Genomic DNA, 17,416 nt, shown 5'->3' with positions numbered 1-17,416 from the left:
TACCAGCCAGCCCCGGCTCTACCCTCTGGGCAGGCTGGACCGTTGCCTGGGGCACAGGGTGGGTCAGGGCACTGTTGGTCTGATTTACATAGCCGCCTCAGGTGGTTGAATAGCCTCCCGGGTCCGTCCTTGCTGCCTAGGAGCCAGAAAGTCTGAGGTGGCCCTGCATGTGCTCTAAGGGGCAAGCTCATCAGTTGGTTTATGATTTCCACAGTTTTTTCAAAGTGCAACTATGAGTTAGGTTGCAGCATGTCATCCATGACAGTCAAACTGGATTGACAGCAGTACTAGGGACCTTCTAGACAAGACGGTCCTTTTGTTTCTCATTATTTGTTTAAACCGTAGACCCTAACCGAGGACAACAGGTACCTGATTAGAGTTCAGGATGTAGCCCAGCTCCGCTACTGCGATGAGGACATCATTTTCTCGTTAAGGTAAAAACCCACTGAGCAATTGATTAACTTGCAATCCTCTCTGCATGTAAAACAGCAATTTTCAGGCTGGCACCTGGAAATGGAAGATATTACCGACCCATTCATTCAGATACTCCACCTAGCCCAGTGCCAGGGGATTTAAAATAAAAAATCTGAGGACTGAGAGCCTATCTTAGATGAATTTTCTGAACCTAGATGGGAGAGATGGGTACTAGTTTCTTCTGTTTACTGAAGATACCTTCCCGAATCAGAAAGTTAGCTTTCAATTCACCTAGTTTTCAAAAACAAAGGCTTACCAAAAACTGTGGGTATGGTATTTGAATACAGCTAATTACAAAGGCTGGACATAGCCAAACTTTAGATACATTACTAAGTTCATTATGGGAAGGGAACGTCTGCTCTGTTGTATTGTACGCTCCCAAGGGTTAGTTCAGTATTCAGCACATAGCATTCAATAAATACTTATTCATTCGGTAGTGTTTATTGAGCACTTACTATGTGCAGAGCACTGTAATAAGCGCTTGGGAGAGTACAATACAACAATAAACGGTCACATTCCCTGCCTACAACGAGCTTACAGTCTAAAGGGGGCAGACAGACAGCAATATAATAAAATTACAGATATGTATATAAGTGCTGTGGGGCTGGGATGGGGGAAGAGCACAGGGAGCAAGTCAGGATGATGCAGAAGGTAGTGGGAGATGAGGAAAAGTGGGGCTTAGTCTGGGAAGGCCTCTTGGAGGAGATATGTCTTCAATAGGCTTTGAAGGGGGCAGAATAACTCTTTGTCGGATTTGAGGCGGGACAGCGTTCCAGGCCAAAGGCAGGACGTGGGCGGAGGGTCGGTGGCAAAACAGGAGAGATTGAAGCACAGTGAGGTTAGCACTAGAGGTGCGAAGTGTGTGGGCTGGGTTGTAAGAGAGAAGCGAGGTGAGGTAGGAGGGGGAAAGGTGATGGAGTGCTTTAAGGCCAATGGAGAGGTGTTTTTGTTTGATGCAGAGGTAGATAGGCAATCCCTGGAGTTTCTCGAAGAGCGGGATGACATGTCCCTAACATTTCTGTAGAAAAACAATCTGGGCAGCAGAGTGAAATATGGACTGGAGTGGGGAGAGACAGGAGGCTGGGAGGTCAGCAAGGAGGCTGATGCAATAATCCAGGCGGGACAGGATTAGTGACTGTATTAATGTGGTAGCGCTTTGGATGGAGAGGAAAGGGCGGATTTTAGCGATGTTGTGAAGGTGGGACCGACAGGATTTAGTGATGAACTGAATATGTGGGTTGAATGACAGAAAGGAGTCGAGGACAAGGCCAAGGTTACGGGCCTGTGAGACAGGAAGGATGGTGGTGCTGCTTTCAGGGATGGGAAAGTGGGAAGATAAGGAGATCTGTTCTGGACATGTTAAGTTTGAGGTCATGGGAGGACATCCAAGTAGAGATGTCTTGAAGGGAGGAGGAGATGAGAGACTGGAGAGATGGACAGAGATCAGGGCTGGAGATGTAGATTTGGGTATCATCTGCCTAAAGTGGCAGTTGAAGCCATGGAAGCGAATGAGTTCTCCAAGGGAGTAGGTGTAGATGGAGAATAAAAGGGACCCCACAGTTATGGGGTGGGAGGCAGAGGAGGAACCCGTGAAAGAGACTGAGAATGAACGGCCAGAGAGATAAGAGGAGAACCAAGAGAGGATAGAGTCAGTGAAGGCAAGGTTGAATAAAGTTTCCAGGAGAAGAGGGTAGTCCACAACTGAGAGGCAGCTGAGAGGTCGAGGAGGATTAGGAGAGATTACCGATGGAATTACTCAAAATTTAATATTTAGTCTTCCAAAACCTAGACAAAATAACTTGGTAAAATGTTTCAATTGCCGAAAATTATTGGTAGAACGCAAGGACCTCTTCCTCTCTCTAATTAGAAGGGGCAATTCTGACTCATTGGGCACTTTTTCAGGTTCCCGCCAGCAACTGAGACGAAAGTTAATTTCATGTTACTCATCGGAAGTATAAAATTAAAGCAATTAAATACAGTCTCACGAATAGTTTATGAAGAATCCCACTGTAATTTCCCCCCAACTCCAGTTGTTAAAGTTTTAGAAAGATTCAGATGAAAGCAACTGAGGGCCCCTTAAGTGAATTGTCATCAGATTGTCAAAATCAAATTACAGCACTATATACACCTCAGGGGTTCTTCATCTCAAATCCTGGGTTGATGAAGCAAAACATCAACAGCTCTTATTTCCTTTTCTTGCCTTTATCCTTTTTGACATAATTAATAGCCCACTACATAAAAAGCTGTTCCTTGTGGAGATCACCGTTAGTCATATCAATCAGTGGAGCAGCATGACTGAGCAGACTCATCTGTGACCAACTAACCCTTTCCATGCTATATACCCGAATGCAATGGCTTTTGTTGAGCACTTATATCCACTGTTTGCAGCATCGGGTGGTTCTAAACTCTGCCTAAGACTCATGACATTATTGTTGAGGAAAAAAAAACACCCAAAAACCAAAAAAAATTCAATCGTATTTATTCAATGCTTTCGGAGTGCAAAGCATTGCACTAAACACTTGGGGGAGAGTACAATAAAGAGTTGGTAGACACATTCCCTGCCATGACAAGCTTATAGCCTAGAAAGTTCCAACATCCCTATACATTTTCTCCTTTGTGCTAGTAATTGTTCACTAAGAAATTTCCGGAGTCAAAAAGAGACAGAGCCCCTATTAGTCAAAGCTTGAATCCTAAAAACAGAAGGCAGAGGACAGTTAATGGAATAAGCTCATCGTGGGCAGGGTATGTGTCAGTTAAACTGTTGCTATGGGTCAGAGATGACTCAATAGCATAAGACAATATTGCACTCTCTCCATGGCTTAGTACAGTGCTCTGCACATAGTATGCACTTATGTCTGCAGTGAGAGAGATCTTGTTAGATTCACGCACAACCAAATTCTTAAGCTGTAACTTGTGACGTGGCAAGAATCTGACTGGTTAATTTGGTTGTTTTTTCCCCCCTACCCATCCAGACTCTATGAGCACATCCACGACCTCAGCCTTTTCCTTTTCAACGATGCCCTCGTTGTTTCCAGTCGTGGAATCTCTCACAGCCCATTTGAAAGGGCCTCAAAGACAACTTACCGGTTCTTGGCATCAGTAGCCCTCCCCCGGCTTTTTGTAGAAGATATTCCTGACTCGCAATGTAAGTCCTCCCATTTTGGGAACAGCATACTTATTATGGGATGCCACAATCCGCGGGTAGCATTAGCAAAGGACAAGCGGTGGTAAAGAGTCAAAAAAGTTAGTTTGACAGTGTGCCACAAATGAGCATCTGACCATTTTCAAAGCTGAATTAGGTTTGGCTTTGAATAGGGGCATCTGATTTTCTTGGGCTTGTCGGTGTACGGTCCATTTTGGGCAAGCAAAAATTGTGGCAAACAGCAGGCTTTAAGCAGACCATCTGTGAGATTTAGTATCCTAACACCCATGATTTCTTCTCATCCGTACTAATAGGGGGTTACATTCACGTCAAAGGGGAAGGCATACTTCCTGCTGGACCCATTTTATGATTCTCAAGCTGCAGTGGACTTCTCAAACTTTAGAAGATGCACTCATAAAAAGAGTGGTCTGCTCTACTACAAAACCCATGAAGAAAGAGAACTCTTATTCCCCCATTTTCCTCTAGTACAGTTGGTCTTTTGGAAAGAAGCTATTGCCAATTTTAATTTCACACAGAGACATGTGTAATGTAAAAATAACCAAAAACTTATTTTCCCGGCTGTGTCCTATTTGGGGTGTGAAACAAACGCAGTCACCAAAAGTATTTTTAGCGATAGTCTGAAGTTAAATTCTGTTCCCTTTTACAGGGTGTTAAATTCAATGTTAATTTTTAAAATTCTTAAAGATGAGCTAGCCGCTAATCTGCATTAAGTTCTAAATACAAGTATTTTGTCAAAGCACTTCATGGTAGCTCTCGAATTCTTGATGATATAATTAAACTAAGGTGACTTACTGTTCAACAGATGTCAAGAATGCATTTATCCTCCAAGCTCCAACTCGTCAATGGATCTGTTCTACAGAAGTGGAAGATGATAAATTCACATGGCTCTCTGTGTTGCAGAGGGCCATCAAAAGTGCTATTGAGAAGTAAAATTGGACCCAAATGAAACAAAGGAACGTTTATGACAGGCCCTCAAACAACAGTGTGTATCTTTTCTGTGCCTCACAATTATCTGAGCAGGAGATGCTTCTGGTTAACAAGAACAGTTGACTCCCTCTCTTTGAAACTAGGCCCATTGTTACTTGAGAATCATTTGAACATTCAGATTCAAGAAGGATAGGCCTTGAAGCTTGGAAGTCTCTTGAAGTAGTACACTCTGCATCAAGTGGCAATGTGGTCTTTATAAAAACATTCCCTGCATCATTAACCATTCTCAAAATGCGTGGTTCCAGTTTGAGGCTCACAGATTTTCCATAAGCAGTAATTTGCACAAGGAAAGGTATGATTTGTTTATTTTCCCTAATTAATGCTACATTACTTCTTTAGATGATGCTTTGAGTTTTGTGAATAACATATGCTATTAAATGGAATTTTCACCCTACTTTGAAGTTTTTGTTTTGGAGAGTTTGATTCTCGGTTTCGAAAAATTCCCTCCATCATTCCAAAAGTTAATTTAGGAGGCCGCTGTAATGGGTGAGACTAAAATCCAAAAAACATCTGAATCCTTTAAATTGTCCTTAAGAAGCATTCCATACTTAGTTAAATGAATCTATCACTCTGTCCTCTACGCTGCCTTAGCTTCGCTTTTGCCTCACAGTGTCAGTCAAAACTGTTTGCCAAAGGCAGACTGAAGTTTCCCAGCAATGACAGTGAAGACCTAGGCAACAATATTTGGTTCCTGCCATCAACAATGAGGGGAAAAAAAAGCTCTCCCTGAAGTTCATTGGTGAAATTTGGATCCTAATTTAAACAAAAGGAACAAAAATTAAAATATTGTGCTGTTTTATTGGTGTAAAAATCACACAATTGCTAGTTCTGATTCTGCTGAGATACATCCATGCAGTTTAACATCTATGATCCCACAGCCAGAATAAGCCATTAAATAGAATATTTGCTGTTAGTCAGCAATTAATGCAAATTTACATATGAGATCAAAAGGTGTGTATCATACAATATACAACAAATCCTAATACAGTACATCAACCTGAAGCGTAGGATACACTCAGGGGACTCTTTGTTAATAGTGAAAAGCCTGTCTATATGCCAACAGAACGAGGCCTAGTGACGATGACAGAAGGTAGCCCAGAAATCCTACGTAAACTTCGCTAGGAAATGTAAGTCCATCAAAGTACTGACACTTTCTACTTGATAATAATCTGTTACAGTAAAGACAGGTGAGGGTGGATTGTTAATGAAAAGGTAGATGTGTGAAGCATGCAGATCAAGGAGGAATCTGGGGGGCTGTGGGGAGAGTGCAAACAGAATGCTGGGATAAACACCCATTTCTCTTCACAGAAAGGACAGTTCAAGAAGGCCTGCTAGATTTATCCTGGTTGTAACAGAAGAGTCATTTACATGGCGCTGCTGGATCAAAATCAGGATGGGAAGATTATTAAGTGGGTGGGTGGCTTTGCTGTCCTACGTGGCAAGAGACAGAAGGAAAAGCATGAAATCCGACAAGCCGGTTGGTTGGTATGGCTTGGCAGCCTGCAAGAACCCTGGGCTACCCTGAAGGATCCTGTTTATTGCAAAGAGGCAGGCGCTTCCCGGAGGTGGTGTGCTAACTGCTGAAGAATTCTCTGTCTGGTATTATGGTCGCAAATGATCAAATTAAAAGAATTTCAGATTTATGAAAAAAAAATCAAAACTGACCCACTAGAGTTGACAGTTTGAGGGATAACGTCAGGGCTCTGCTCATTTCCTTTTCTGGAAAGCTATTTCTGTGCACAAGGTTTCATGCAGTAGAGAAGTCCATTAGTCAAATCACTTCCAGTTTAAAATTCTGGCCATCATCTTAACTCTAGGGTCTAGACACCATCTATTTCTGTGTCGGGGATCGGTTGGGGGGAGGGGGAACAAGGATGGGACGTGCCAACGAATACACCATGCCTTCCAGAAAGTTATCCCGACCCTTTTTATTGTTGAGATTTAAAAAAAGGTACTTAAATACAGTGGAACACACGGGACAGAACAGAATCACAAAACTTAACCGCTGGAGAGTGCACTGGGCTGAACGTCTGGGTCCTCAAATTGGCTTTGAGCCCCTCCCCACCCACCCTCCCACCCCTTTAAAAACAAATACGTTCACAGTTTACGGCAGTTGGCTTATAGGTGAGAGAAAGGCCGAAGTTGTTCCAGCTGAACTTCCAGGGAGATTCTCTCTTCAAGAACATCCTGGAAACGAGATGTGGGTTGGCAAATGATGGATGAAAGTTAAGGTTTGTTAGAGATAAGGCATGCTTCCCATTATTCAACGGTACACCCCCCAACCAAGCTGATCACATGATTCGTGGCTCCTTTCTTTTTCCCAATTTTGCAATCCCGATTCTCTCCGTACAGCTTCTCCCTCTCTTCACCCTTCACCAAATCCTGTCTGGTGCATCTACCTCTCTGAGTGCCTTAATGGCTGCGAACTTCTGACTTGGAATCCCTCCTCTTCGACTGCCTCATTATAGCATGATAATCCTAAAAGTGCTCTAACTTTTTTTTTTGGAGGCGGGGTTTGCGGGGAGAAGGGGGAGAAGAGAAGAGGGGTCACTTGCATGTCAAAACTTTCTTAGGGAACATGAAATCTTAACATCAGATGATAATAATAATAATGTTGGTATTTGTTAAGCGCTTACTATGTGCAGAGCACTGTTCTAAGCACTGGGGTAGATACAGGGTAATCAGGTTGTCCCTCCTGAGGCTCACAGTCTTAATCCCCATTTTACAGATGAGTTAACTGAGGCACAGAGAAGTTAAGTGACTTGCCCACAGTCACCCACCTGACAAGTGGTGGAGCCGGGATTCGAACCCATGGCCTCTGACTCCCAAGGCCGTGCTCTTTACACTGAGCCACACTGATATTATAGTAGATCATTTATATTAATATGTAGGATGACAAAAATTAGCCCACTCATGTCACTTTGGCAACCTACCTGATTCCTAACGATACAGTGGCTCTTGGCAGACTATTCAAAAATATGATTCTCCCGTGACATGAAAACAATTTAACTGTAATTTTAGATGATCTATCCTACTTAGCCCAACAATACTATTACCTTTAATTGTTGCTGCAATTCACTATTCAATCTTGCCAAAACTGTGTTGGTTTCCTTATTGCGCCTAATTGATGCTTGAATAGCTTTCTTGTCTTTCCCAACTGACCTGAGGAGGTAAGAAGGAAAATAAATTTCACTTCCTGACAACTTAATGCCCAACTGCAAGCATTCGATGAAGACGCAGAAATAGTTTCCATTTATTGCAGTTCAACCCATTTCAACATCCCCCAAGACATCTACACTTCAACTTTCCAAATTATAAAATCATTTTTCAGATTACGCTTTCCCTGTGGTTTTTAGGACTTTTGAAAGCCCTGGCATTCTCACTTAACTAGTCTGCAGTAAAATCCTGTAGTTGTCTTGCTGGAACAGGAATGGAAAATAACTCTACAACCTATTTTCCTCTCCATCTATTTCACTTGCTAATACTAGAGCGATATATTCAGTGAATCGGAGTTCACACTTAGACTTAAGAGTTGATGTTGCCTTTGTGGCACACTGATGTTTCTTGAGAAAAGCAATTTACCAACTAAAGGAGTAACTCCATTTGGTTTCAGGAGACCGGTTTGGCTTAATACTACCTATGGCTGGTAACTGTCTTTTTAAAACTAACCCCAAAAGGTGAAGTAGACCTGGGAGGCAAAAAGTTTGGACCGGACAAAGACTTTTCCGGGAGATGGGGGAACAGAGTGGTAAGGAGCGAGAGGATGGGCAGGTGCTGGCCTAGGGAGACTGCAGGTGGAAGGAGGAGGGCCCTACGTTGGCAGTGAAGGAAGCAGCGGGCGCGGAGACCATGGGCCACGTTGCCACTGGGCACGTGGAGAACCTGTTCAGCCCACTACCACTCCTGGCATCTCTGGGCACCTTGGTGCTGGGGAGCCGATGAATGGTCTGTTCCCTGAACGGGGGGATCTTTCAACAGACTAGGGCTCGGCTCGCAGAGGGAGCAGAGGCAGTGGGATGGGGTCATTTTTTAATGTGAAAAATGTGTGAGTGGATTAGTCTGTTCTCAGCGGAGAAATGTTTTTTGCCACATTCTTTAAAGCAATGGAGAAATAATCCATCAAACACAACAGGGCTCATTTTTGATTACCTAGGAATGGAAGGCTGGGCAGCGAGGACAGCAGCCAATACACCTGTCTTCTGTGCATGCTCATCGACCTCTGGTCTTAGTTCATCCTCTGATTTTAACCTTCGACGCACGGGCTTTGGAGGTGGAGCAAGAGGTGTTGTGCCTTTGCCCTGGAGAAAAGAGAAGACAAAATCCACAACTTCAATCATTCATTTCGTTCAACTGTCTTTACTGAGCGCTTCCTGTGTGCAGAGCACTGTACTAAGTGCTTGGGAGAGTATGATACAACAATAAACACACTTTCTCTGCCCACAGTGAGTTTACAGTCTTAGAGGGTGGGGAGACAGACGTTAATATAAATAAATTACAGATATGTACATAAGAGCTGTGACGCTGGGAGGGAACAAATCAGGGCAATGAGAGTGGGAGGAAAGGGAAGGGGGGCTTAGTCAGGGAAGGCCTCTTGCAGGAGATGTGCCCTCATTAAGGCTTTGAGGGCAGGGAGGGAGAGTAAGAGTCTGTCAGATTTGAGGAGGGAGGGCATTGCAGTCCAGAGGCAGGATGTGAGGGGTCAGCGGCGAGAGAAATGAGATCAAAGCACAGTGAGAAGGTTCTCAAAGCCTTCCTCATTCACGCTTAAATCCTACCTACAAGGAGCTCCCATTAATTGGTGAAACAGGCAATATTTATAAATAAGGTGAGCAAAATCAATAGCTAAACATACATATATATATGTATACACACACACATATATACATACATATACATATATAAAAATGTAAATACACACACCACACACACAGAGCTGCAGAGTAGGTATAAATAGGTTCACAACTGCTAGAGCTAGTTGGTGACTTGCTATGACTTGGACGGTTTTGAATATGGAGAAGAAGAAAGATCCAGGCCAAGGGGGGGTGGTGAGGAGATGAAGGTGAGAGAGTTGAGAGAGATACAATTAGAGGGTTCTTCTCCGAGGTTAAGTTTCAACAGAAAGCATCTGATGTTAGGAGACCTTTCTAAGGGATAAGGTTGTGAGATCCTAGAGACTCCCTAGGCAATGGTTTCAGTAGGACCTGCCTTGAGCTCTAGACTGGATGACCTCCCAGACCCTTCATTCATTCAATGATATTTATTGAGCACTTACTTTGTGCACAGCACTGTACTAAGCGCTGACTCTGAAGCTTCTGACAATCTCAAAACAAGTGAGGGTGTTAGGGGCAAAAACATTGGCCGTGACTACAAAAAAGACATTGTACGTACCACTGAAGCAGGAGCACTAGCGACTGTCTTATCTTCACCTCTTCCATCTGTTTTGGCAACTCTAAGAGAACTTGTGGGATCAGATGGCTTTTCCACCTATAAAGGTATCCAGTGAAGTATTGTTAAGAGCAAGTACACTGTAATGTGTAATTCACATTTAAGAAACTCAAACATCACGCCATTTTTCCATCAACAGAAACAAATACATAATTTTTAAACGGGCACACGTGCAGAAAACGAATCATCAAGTATTCTCAGAATCATGAGCTGAACCAAGAGATGCAGAGAACCGCTAAGCCAAGAGGAATCACGTAAACCCATGAATGCTCACCTGCAAGACCTCAGGGTGTTGCTCAGCTTCATCTTCTTGTTCTTCATTTACGCCTGATGCAGCAAATACCTCAAATTGGCTGAAATCTGCAAAATTTGGTTGTTCTGGGATCTGTTGAGGTGAGGTACTGGTGTGGGCTATTAGGCCTTCAGCATCCACTGGGCGATGCACGTGAGGCCCTGCAGCCTAAAAGGCAAGAACGTTGCATTCGTCATATAAAACAGTCCAAGAAAAATTAAGTTGGCATGAGTTCAGTGTTCAGAAAAACTCTAGGTTCCTCTCTACAGGAGGTGGAAAGGAGATCAATTATTCTAATCACTCAGGCCTTTCGCAGCAATACATAATAAGAACTGTGAGTTGGCAAGAGAGATAAGTAGGAAAAGGAAAATAGAAAATGAGCCACAGTGCAGGGAGCAATAAGAAGAGGATTTCAAATGCCTATTTATACTTGAACATGTACGTACCTGACTCTCATGCCTCCCAAATCGGCACTCACATCTTTGCAACTCCCAGCTGGGAATGATTTCCTGTTTTGGCTTTGTCTAGCTGGGTAGCACCCTTCTTTCCAAGCCCATCTAAATGGCTACTTCCACACCTCTCCCCTTGACCCTCCCTTCCTGGTTACACCATCCCTCTGCCATCTCATCTCTCTTCTTCACTTATTTATTAATATGTCTTATTTCTTCCGTTTCCCAAGCCCCTTACTCAGCACTTTCAATCTGTCACCAAATCCTGTCGGTTCAACCTTCACAGCATAAGGCATTGCCCTTGCCCCTTCCTACCTTAGCGCTGACTTCCTACTTCAACCCAGCCCATACACTTTGCTCTAATGCTATCTTACTCACTGTACCCCAATCTTGTCTATCTTGCCACTGACTCCTCGCCCAAGTCCAGCCCGTGACCTGGAACGCCCTTCCTCCTCAAATCCAACAGACAATTACTCTCCCCCCGCTTCAGTGACTTACTGAAGGCAGATCTCCCTCAAGAGACCTTCCCTAAGTCCCCCTTTCCTCTTCTCCCACTCCCTTCTGAGTCGCCCTGACTTGCTTCCTTTGTTCTTCCCTGCTCCCAGCCCCACAGCACTTATGTTCATATCTGCAATCTATTTATTTATATTAATGTTTGTCTCCCTGCCGCTAGACTGTAAACTCGCTGTGGGCAGGGAATGTATCTGTTTATTGTTGTATTGGACTCTCCCAAGCGCTTACTGTGTTCTGCACAAAGTGCTCAATAAATACGACTGAATAATTAAATGAAATTCATTTTTTAAGACACATTGTCACTTGTTACTTTCCTTCCCCATCTCAAGGGGACAGATCCCTTCTTGTTCTCGTGTTCTTGGCCCAATTAAAGTCCAGGTTCTGTTTTCCTTTATGCAGTTGCATAGTGTGGTTCATGCCCTATCTTAGGCCTTTAGACCATCACTATTACCATCCTGAGTAATTTTTCCCAGGTTTCATGTTTTCTGGTTTTCCTCATGCATTTCACCACTATATGCAGATGATCTGCTCATGTGCCATTCCCCAGCTTCACATGGGATCATTTGTTCTTATACCATACTATATTTTTAAGGTCCAGCCATCTCTCCTCCTCCACTAGACTGCAAACTCGTCGAGAGCAGTGATCACGTCTACTAACTATATTGTTTTCTCCCAAGCACTCTGTACAGAGTAGTAGCTCAATAAATACTACTGATTGATTCTGGATTCTTTTGCCCCTTATACATCCATGATTACTGAGGTTTAAGGGGGACAACTTGGTAAGTAACCAGGATTTTCAGGGTACTTCTCCCCATAGAAGCATGGGGTTATGGAGAGCTACTGGAAGTGAAATGCGGCCCTGCAAATGCACAGAATTCCATGGTGTTAATAAGGTGCATACCGTTGGGGCTGTGCATACCCTCTTCTCAGATGTAAAAGGTGCAGGATGACCTAGCACTGAATCCCTTTGGTTTTCACATGTGCAACGAAGCTGGACTGACAGGACCTTGCAATGCCAAGGCAACCTGTCCTGTCCTCTGCATCTTCATTCAGAAAACCATAACAATAGTAGTGGCATTCATTTAGTGGTTACTGTGTGCCAAGTACGGAAACAAGGGCTGGGATAGATACAATATAATCAGGTCAGGGACAGTTGATTGAAAGAGGAGAAAAAAAGAACCTCAACATTACCTGTGATGGCTGTGGTCTTGGAGGCACTGCGGGTGGATAGGCAACAACTCCAGTCTGTTGCTGTCCTGTAAGGAAAGGAAATTTGTGTTTCTTTGGGTATGTAAGTTGCTGTAATGCTATTAAAACTCTATTCATGATAATGATACAGTGTTGTCAATTTTAAAGGAAAAAGCACACAGATACATCTTAAGGCAACAAACCATTTCTCAGAAAAACTCTTAAAATCTGGGCACTTTATTACTCAATATAAAAAATATATTTCGCAAGATAGTAACGACTTTGCACTGAGGCAATAAGGCCCTGAGTTTTTCTTCTATTTTCATTGCAGTACTATGACAAGTTGAATTCTATCCATTGCATTTTGTAGAAAAACAAATAAATGTTGTACAGTGAAAAGTTGATTAATGAAGCTAGCTCAGATCAGCTAAAATTTCAGTCACAAGCAATTACGTTTGACTATCAGGTGGATGCATGTCTAATTACACTGATTATGCCTTTTTCAAAAATGAAACCAAACAGCTTTAGATTCTGCCATTTGAATAACTAAAATTGGGATAACCATCTTTTTTCCATATTTGACTATGGGAACTGAATTCTCTTAATGTAATTTACTCCTTTTAAGAGAATCAGAAGTGATTTTCACATCTGACAATGTTTGACAATGTTTACTCCAGATTTTAACTTCAAAATAATACTGGCATCTACATCTTCTCGGATAAGAATTAAACAGGTCGGGTACAAAACAAATACCATGAAAATATGAAACGTTTCCTTAGCGGATGATTTCCGAAGCCGATCACATTCATTCTTAAAATGTTTTCTAACCCCTACCTGTCGTAACCGTAAAGGTCCTGTTCATATCTAATGATGATGATCTAGAATGATTGGGATGAGACCTCGGAGGTGGCGGTGGTGGTGCAGCATTATCTGGAGATGTTCCCGAATGGGACCTGTAAAATCAAAGGCAAAATGCCAATTTATCAGGACACTGACACGCAGTTCTTATTGCAATACACAGCCTTGATGATAAGCACTCAAAATAAACAGGCCACAAAACCACTTTACCAACCCGTTGCCGGTTCAGGAGTTTCCCAGGCAGTAAAATACTTCATGACAGAATACCTTCCTCTTACCCCAAATAAAAAGCTGAGCAAATGGGCCATAGATGTGGCTATCTATTTAAAAGAATAAAAAAAAACTCCCATTTAATAGTAATAAAATCCTACCAACTATATTTGACAATAAAATCATTTACATTTGGAGGTCTATACCATTTCAAAATGGGCCCTGAATTTACTTTCACTTCACGACTATGTGAGAGTTCATATTAGGAAACCTGAATCTGCCAGGGTGCCAGTCCCCTTTCTGAAGCAGGGTGAGAGCCAGGCAGTCAAAGGAAAGAATAGCACTGGTGAAAGTGGGGGAGGATGAGGGAGCTAGCGGGGCTGCTTGGGGAAAAAAGCAAAAGGTTGGGGGAGGAGGAACGTGGGGAGGTAACACTCACGAAGTTCTCTTCTCCCCGTTCCCCGTTCAGGCTGAAGGTAATGATATCCTTCCCAAACGCTAAATGGAGGGCACTCCTAAGGCCGGGGCACTGAGGTTACCAGAATCCTCCTGCCTACCAGCAAGGCCTAAGGGTACAGATCTGAATGCTAGGGACAAATGTTCAAACCTGGATTTTGCTCACATCCTTCAGGATACGACTTTAATACAGAACTTGCTGGGGGGGGGGGGGGTGGAAGTGGAAAATTAAGTTCTTAGCTTTCTCCCCACCTAGTTGTACCCCTCTGTATTTTTCATCTCTGTTCAAGTTTTTCCTACTAACTACTGCCCCTCTCAACCACTTCAGAGGCCCCCCTCACTCAGCTTCTTTAGCACTCTGGGCTCTGGTTTCAAACCATACATTCTTAGTTAAGGTAAGACAGAGTTCTCCCAAACATATTATGAAGTCTTCTGCTAGTGCTTTTGTTTTTGAAATACAGTTACAGTGCTAGTTTTTCTTTCTTAAGTTATATGGAATCATAGTTTTTGGAGTTAGAAAGACTGAACTGGAGAGATTATGGTTCCTGAAGAGCTAACAGTTTCTTAAAAACACTACTAGAAAGAAGAAAAGTATGTTTTCAAAGGTTTATAGTCAAACTACAAAGCTTTCTGAATTATTTTAAGACTCTAGATGAATAACTGGTAAATGACCTTTTCCTCCCAGAACAATGTGCTCTGTTCTAAGCAATTTAACGTTTATTGGTTACAGAAAATACTGACCGTTGGCGAGTTACATTGTTCCCAATCTGTTCTGGATCAGAAGCAAAAGAGTCTGAACTGCTATAGCCATCTGCAGATAAACGAAAAGTACAAAATACTGAGTTTGGCCACCTCTGGTAATAACTAGGACTAATCAATCTTCCTTTATATGAACAGGAAGACCGCCAACTGAAACCTGAAACACCTAGGTGAGAAAAGCAGACCTGAAATAACTCTGCAGCTAAGAAATGGATAGGGAACTGGAGTCTGAACCAACAGTGCTAAAACTAATGGTATATCTCACAACACACTTTAGGAGGTAAAGTGCAACATTAGCTTTTGATGTTACTGATGGATTTCTCCAGGCTATTCTGTTATCTACAGACACTATTCTTTTGTCTTGCTATATGTCTATTTATGCAATTAGTGACTGTTCTGGAATACAAATTCCCAGGGGACAGAAATTGTGTACTTAGCTTCTTTAACTGCTGTTGATATCATCATTATCATTTCAATCAGCAACTATGATGTACAAAGCATTACTCTGGGCACTATGGGAAGTAATGGAGGAAAGAAATGGTTTCATGAGTGAAAAATACACACACAGATATTTGGGGCACAAAGGTGACTAGAAAGTACTACATAAGAGAAATGTTAGTACAAACAAGAATGGAAAGAAGACAGGTCCAGGAGTCAAATGACCTGGGTTCTAGTCCTGGCTTCCCAACTTGCCCATTCTGTGACTGTGGGCAAATCACTTCTTTATGCCTCAATTTCCTCACTTGTAAAAAGGGGGACTAAAAACCCATTCTCCCTCCGACTCAGACTGTGGGCCCCATGTGAGACAGGGACTGTCTGACTTATCTTTATCTAACCCAGCGCATAGTATAATGCACAGCACACAGTAAGCGTTTATCTAATGCCATGATTATTAATATTATTTTTACTACTACTATTACTAATAATAATGGTAACAATAACGGTGATATTTGCTAAGCGCTTATTATGTGCCAGGCACTGTATTAAGTGCTGGCGAATTGGGCTGGCCACAGTCCCTGTTCCATATGGGACTCACAGGCTTTACAGATGAGGTACCTGTGGCACAGAGAAGTTAAGTGACTTGCCCAAGATCACACAGCAGACAACTGGAGGAGCCAGAATTAGACCAGGCCCTTCTGATGCCCAGGCCTGTGCTCTATCCATTATGCCACACTGCTTCCCCACATAGATATTCATTATTATTATAGAACTACTCTAAGTCCTAGGAAAGAGCTGGAGTAAATGGCCTAAAAAAGTTCATGTAACATTAATCTGTGTAGGCCTCTAGGAAGAAAAGGTAGCTTTAATAATGAAATGGCAACTTTAATTTTTAATTGAATCTGTTACTCGCTTTCCTCCTCTTGCTTTTTAAGGGACCAACTGCCTTTGATTAAAATCACCATGTGGGGAACTGAAATATTTTCTTGACGATTATGAGTGCAAAATTTGGTGGATACTTTAATACAATGATGATGCTCACCTATTTCTGGATTAATACCCTGTGCACAATTAATTCTGCCATAGTAAAACAAGCATCATGTTTTTATTTCATATCTGGGCATGGAGAACATATGCCTTGCATTGGAGGGAGGTTTCATTATGTTTAATTCAAGAACAGAAGTTCTTCAATAACAGGTCCAAATGCAAAGAAAAACAGCTTCAGTGGGGAGTGAGTCTACAGGTGAATGAGCTCCCTAAGAAAAATCAGAAATGTGAGGATGGTTTTCCCTTTATCTAGCTAAAGGAGAACAGCATGAGCCAGTGGAAAGAGCACAAGCCTGGGAGTCAGAGGACCTGGGTTCTATCTAATTCTGGTGCCACCATTTGTCTGCTGTGTGACCTTGGGCAAATCACTTAACATCCATGTGCCTCGCTTACCTCCTCTGTAAAATGGGGATTAAATCCTCATCCTTGATTTAAACTGTGAGCCCAATGTGGGACAAGGACTGTGACCAATATGATCATCTTGTTTCAACCCCAGCGCTCAGTACAGTGTCTGGCTTATAGTAAGCGCTTTAGTACCATTAGAAAAATAAAAGATCGGGAAGAAAAGAAAAAAAAAATCACAAAATAATAATTGGAAGGATTTATAGTATCCATTACATATCTTCTCATATCCTTGGGGAAACAGTTCTGCGATTTAGATAATCAGGAGGAGCTTGCATTTTAAGTTATAACTACAGTTCTGTTATTTAGGATTTTACACAGAGCGCTGCTTCCGAAGAATTCAAAATACATTCAGAGCTTATGTCATTTTCCTCTTTCTCTCTCTGGAAGGTTAACAGGGATAGATATTTTCCCTATTTTCAGATAGAAAAAGTGAACAGAGAGGTTAATGACAAGATGAGCCAAGTACGTCTATGGCAAAAGGGTACAAGAACTTTAGGTGTCCTGACTCCATTAGCCTTCTCTCTGATCTCCCTTCTTCCTGTCTCTCCCCGCTCCAGTCTATTCTTCATTCCGCTGCCCAGATCATCTTCCTCCAGAAACGCTCTGGGCATGTCACTCCCTTCCTTATAATCCTCCATTGGTTGCCTATCAACCTCCACACGAAACAAAAACTTCTTACTTTGGGCTTCTAGGCTCCCATCACCTTGCCCCCTCCTACCTCTCCTCCCTTTT

General features: G+C 42.6%; 2 protein-coding genes across 2 annotated transcripts in view; one reads left to right on the top strand and one right to left on the bottom strand.

Moving 5' to 3' along the window:
* The window catches only part of ECT2L (epithelial cell transforming 2 like), a 68,319-nt gene extending 63,294 nt beyond the window's left edge, over positions 1-5,025 (top strand). The window contains 3 exon segments of the mRNA XM_039911167.1: positions 346-434; positions 3,447-3,619; positions 4,440-5,025. Of these exon segments, the coding sequence (XP_039767101.1) occupies positions 346-434; positions 3,447-3,619; positions 4,440-4,567 (390 nt within the window). The 3' untranslated portion in view covers positions 4,568-5,025.
* Positions 5,026-5,402: 377 nt separating this feature from the next.
* REPS1 (RALBP1 associated Eps domain containing 1) overlaps positions 5,403-17,416 on the bottom strand; it is a 94,601-nt gene continuing 82,587 nt past the window's right edge. Inside the window, 8 exon segments of the mRNA XM_029057595.2 lie at positions 5,403-6,811; positions 7,681-7,786; positions 8,774-8,922; positions 10,013-10,108; positions 10,344-10,529; positions 12,515-12,579; positions 13,346-13,464; positions 14,777-14,846. Coding sequence (XP_028913428.1) covers positions 6,743-6,811; positions 7,681-7,786; positions 8,774-8,922; positions 10,013-10,108; positions 10,344-10,529; positions 12,515-12,579; positions 13,346-13,464; positions 14,777-14,846 — 860 coding nt within the window. The 3' untranslated portion in view covers positions 5,403-6,742.

The sequence above is a fragment of the Ornithorhynchus anatinus genome, chromosome 2, assembly GCF_004115215.2.
Source record: "Ornithorhynchus anatinus isolate Pmale09 chromosome 2, mOrnAna1.pri.v4, whole genome shotgun sequence".
NCBI classification, from domain to species: domain Eukaryota; kingdom Metazoa; phylum Chordata; class Mammalia; order Monotremata; family Ornithorhynchidae; genus Ornithorhynchus; species Ornithorhynchus anatinus.
The sequence above is the reverse complement of the archived record's forward strand: the minus strand, read 5'-3'. Positions and strand labels throughout refer to the sequence as shown.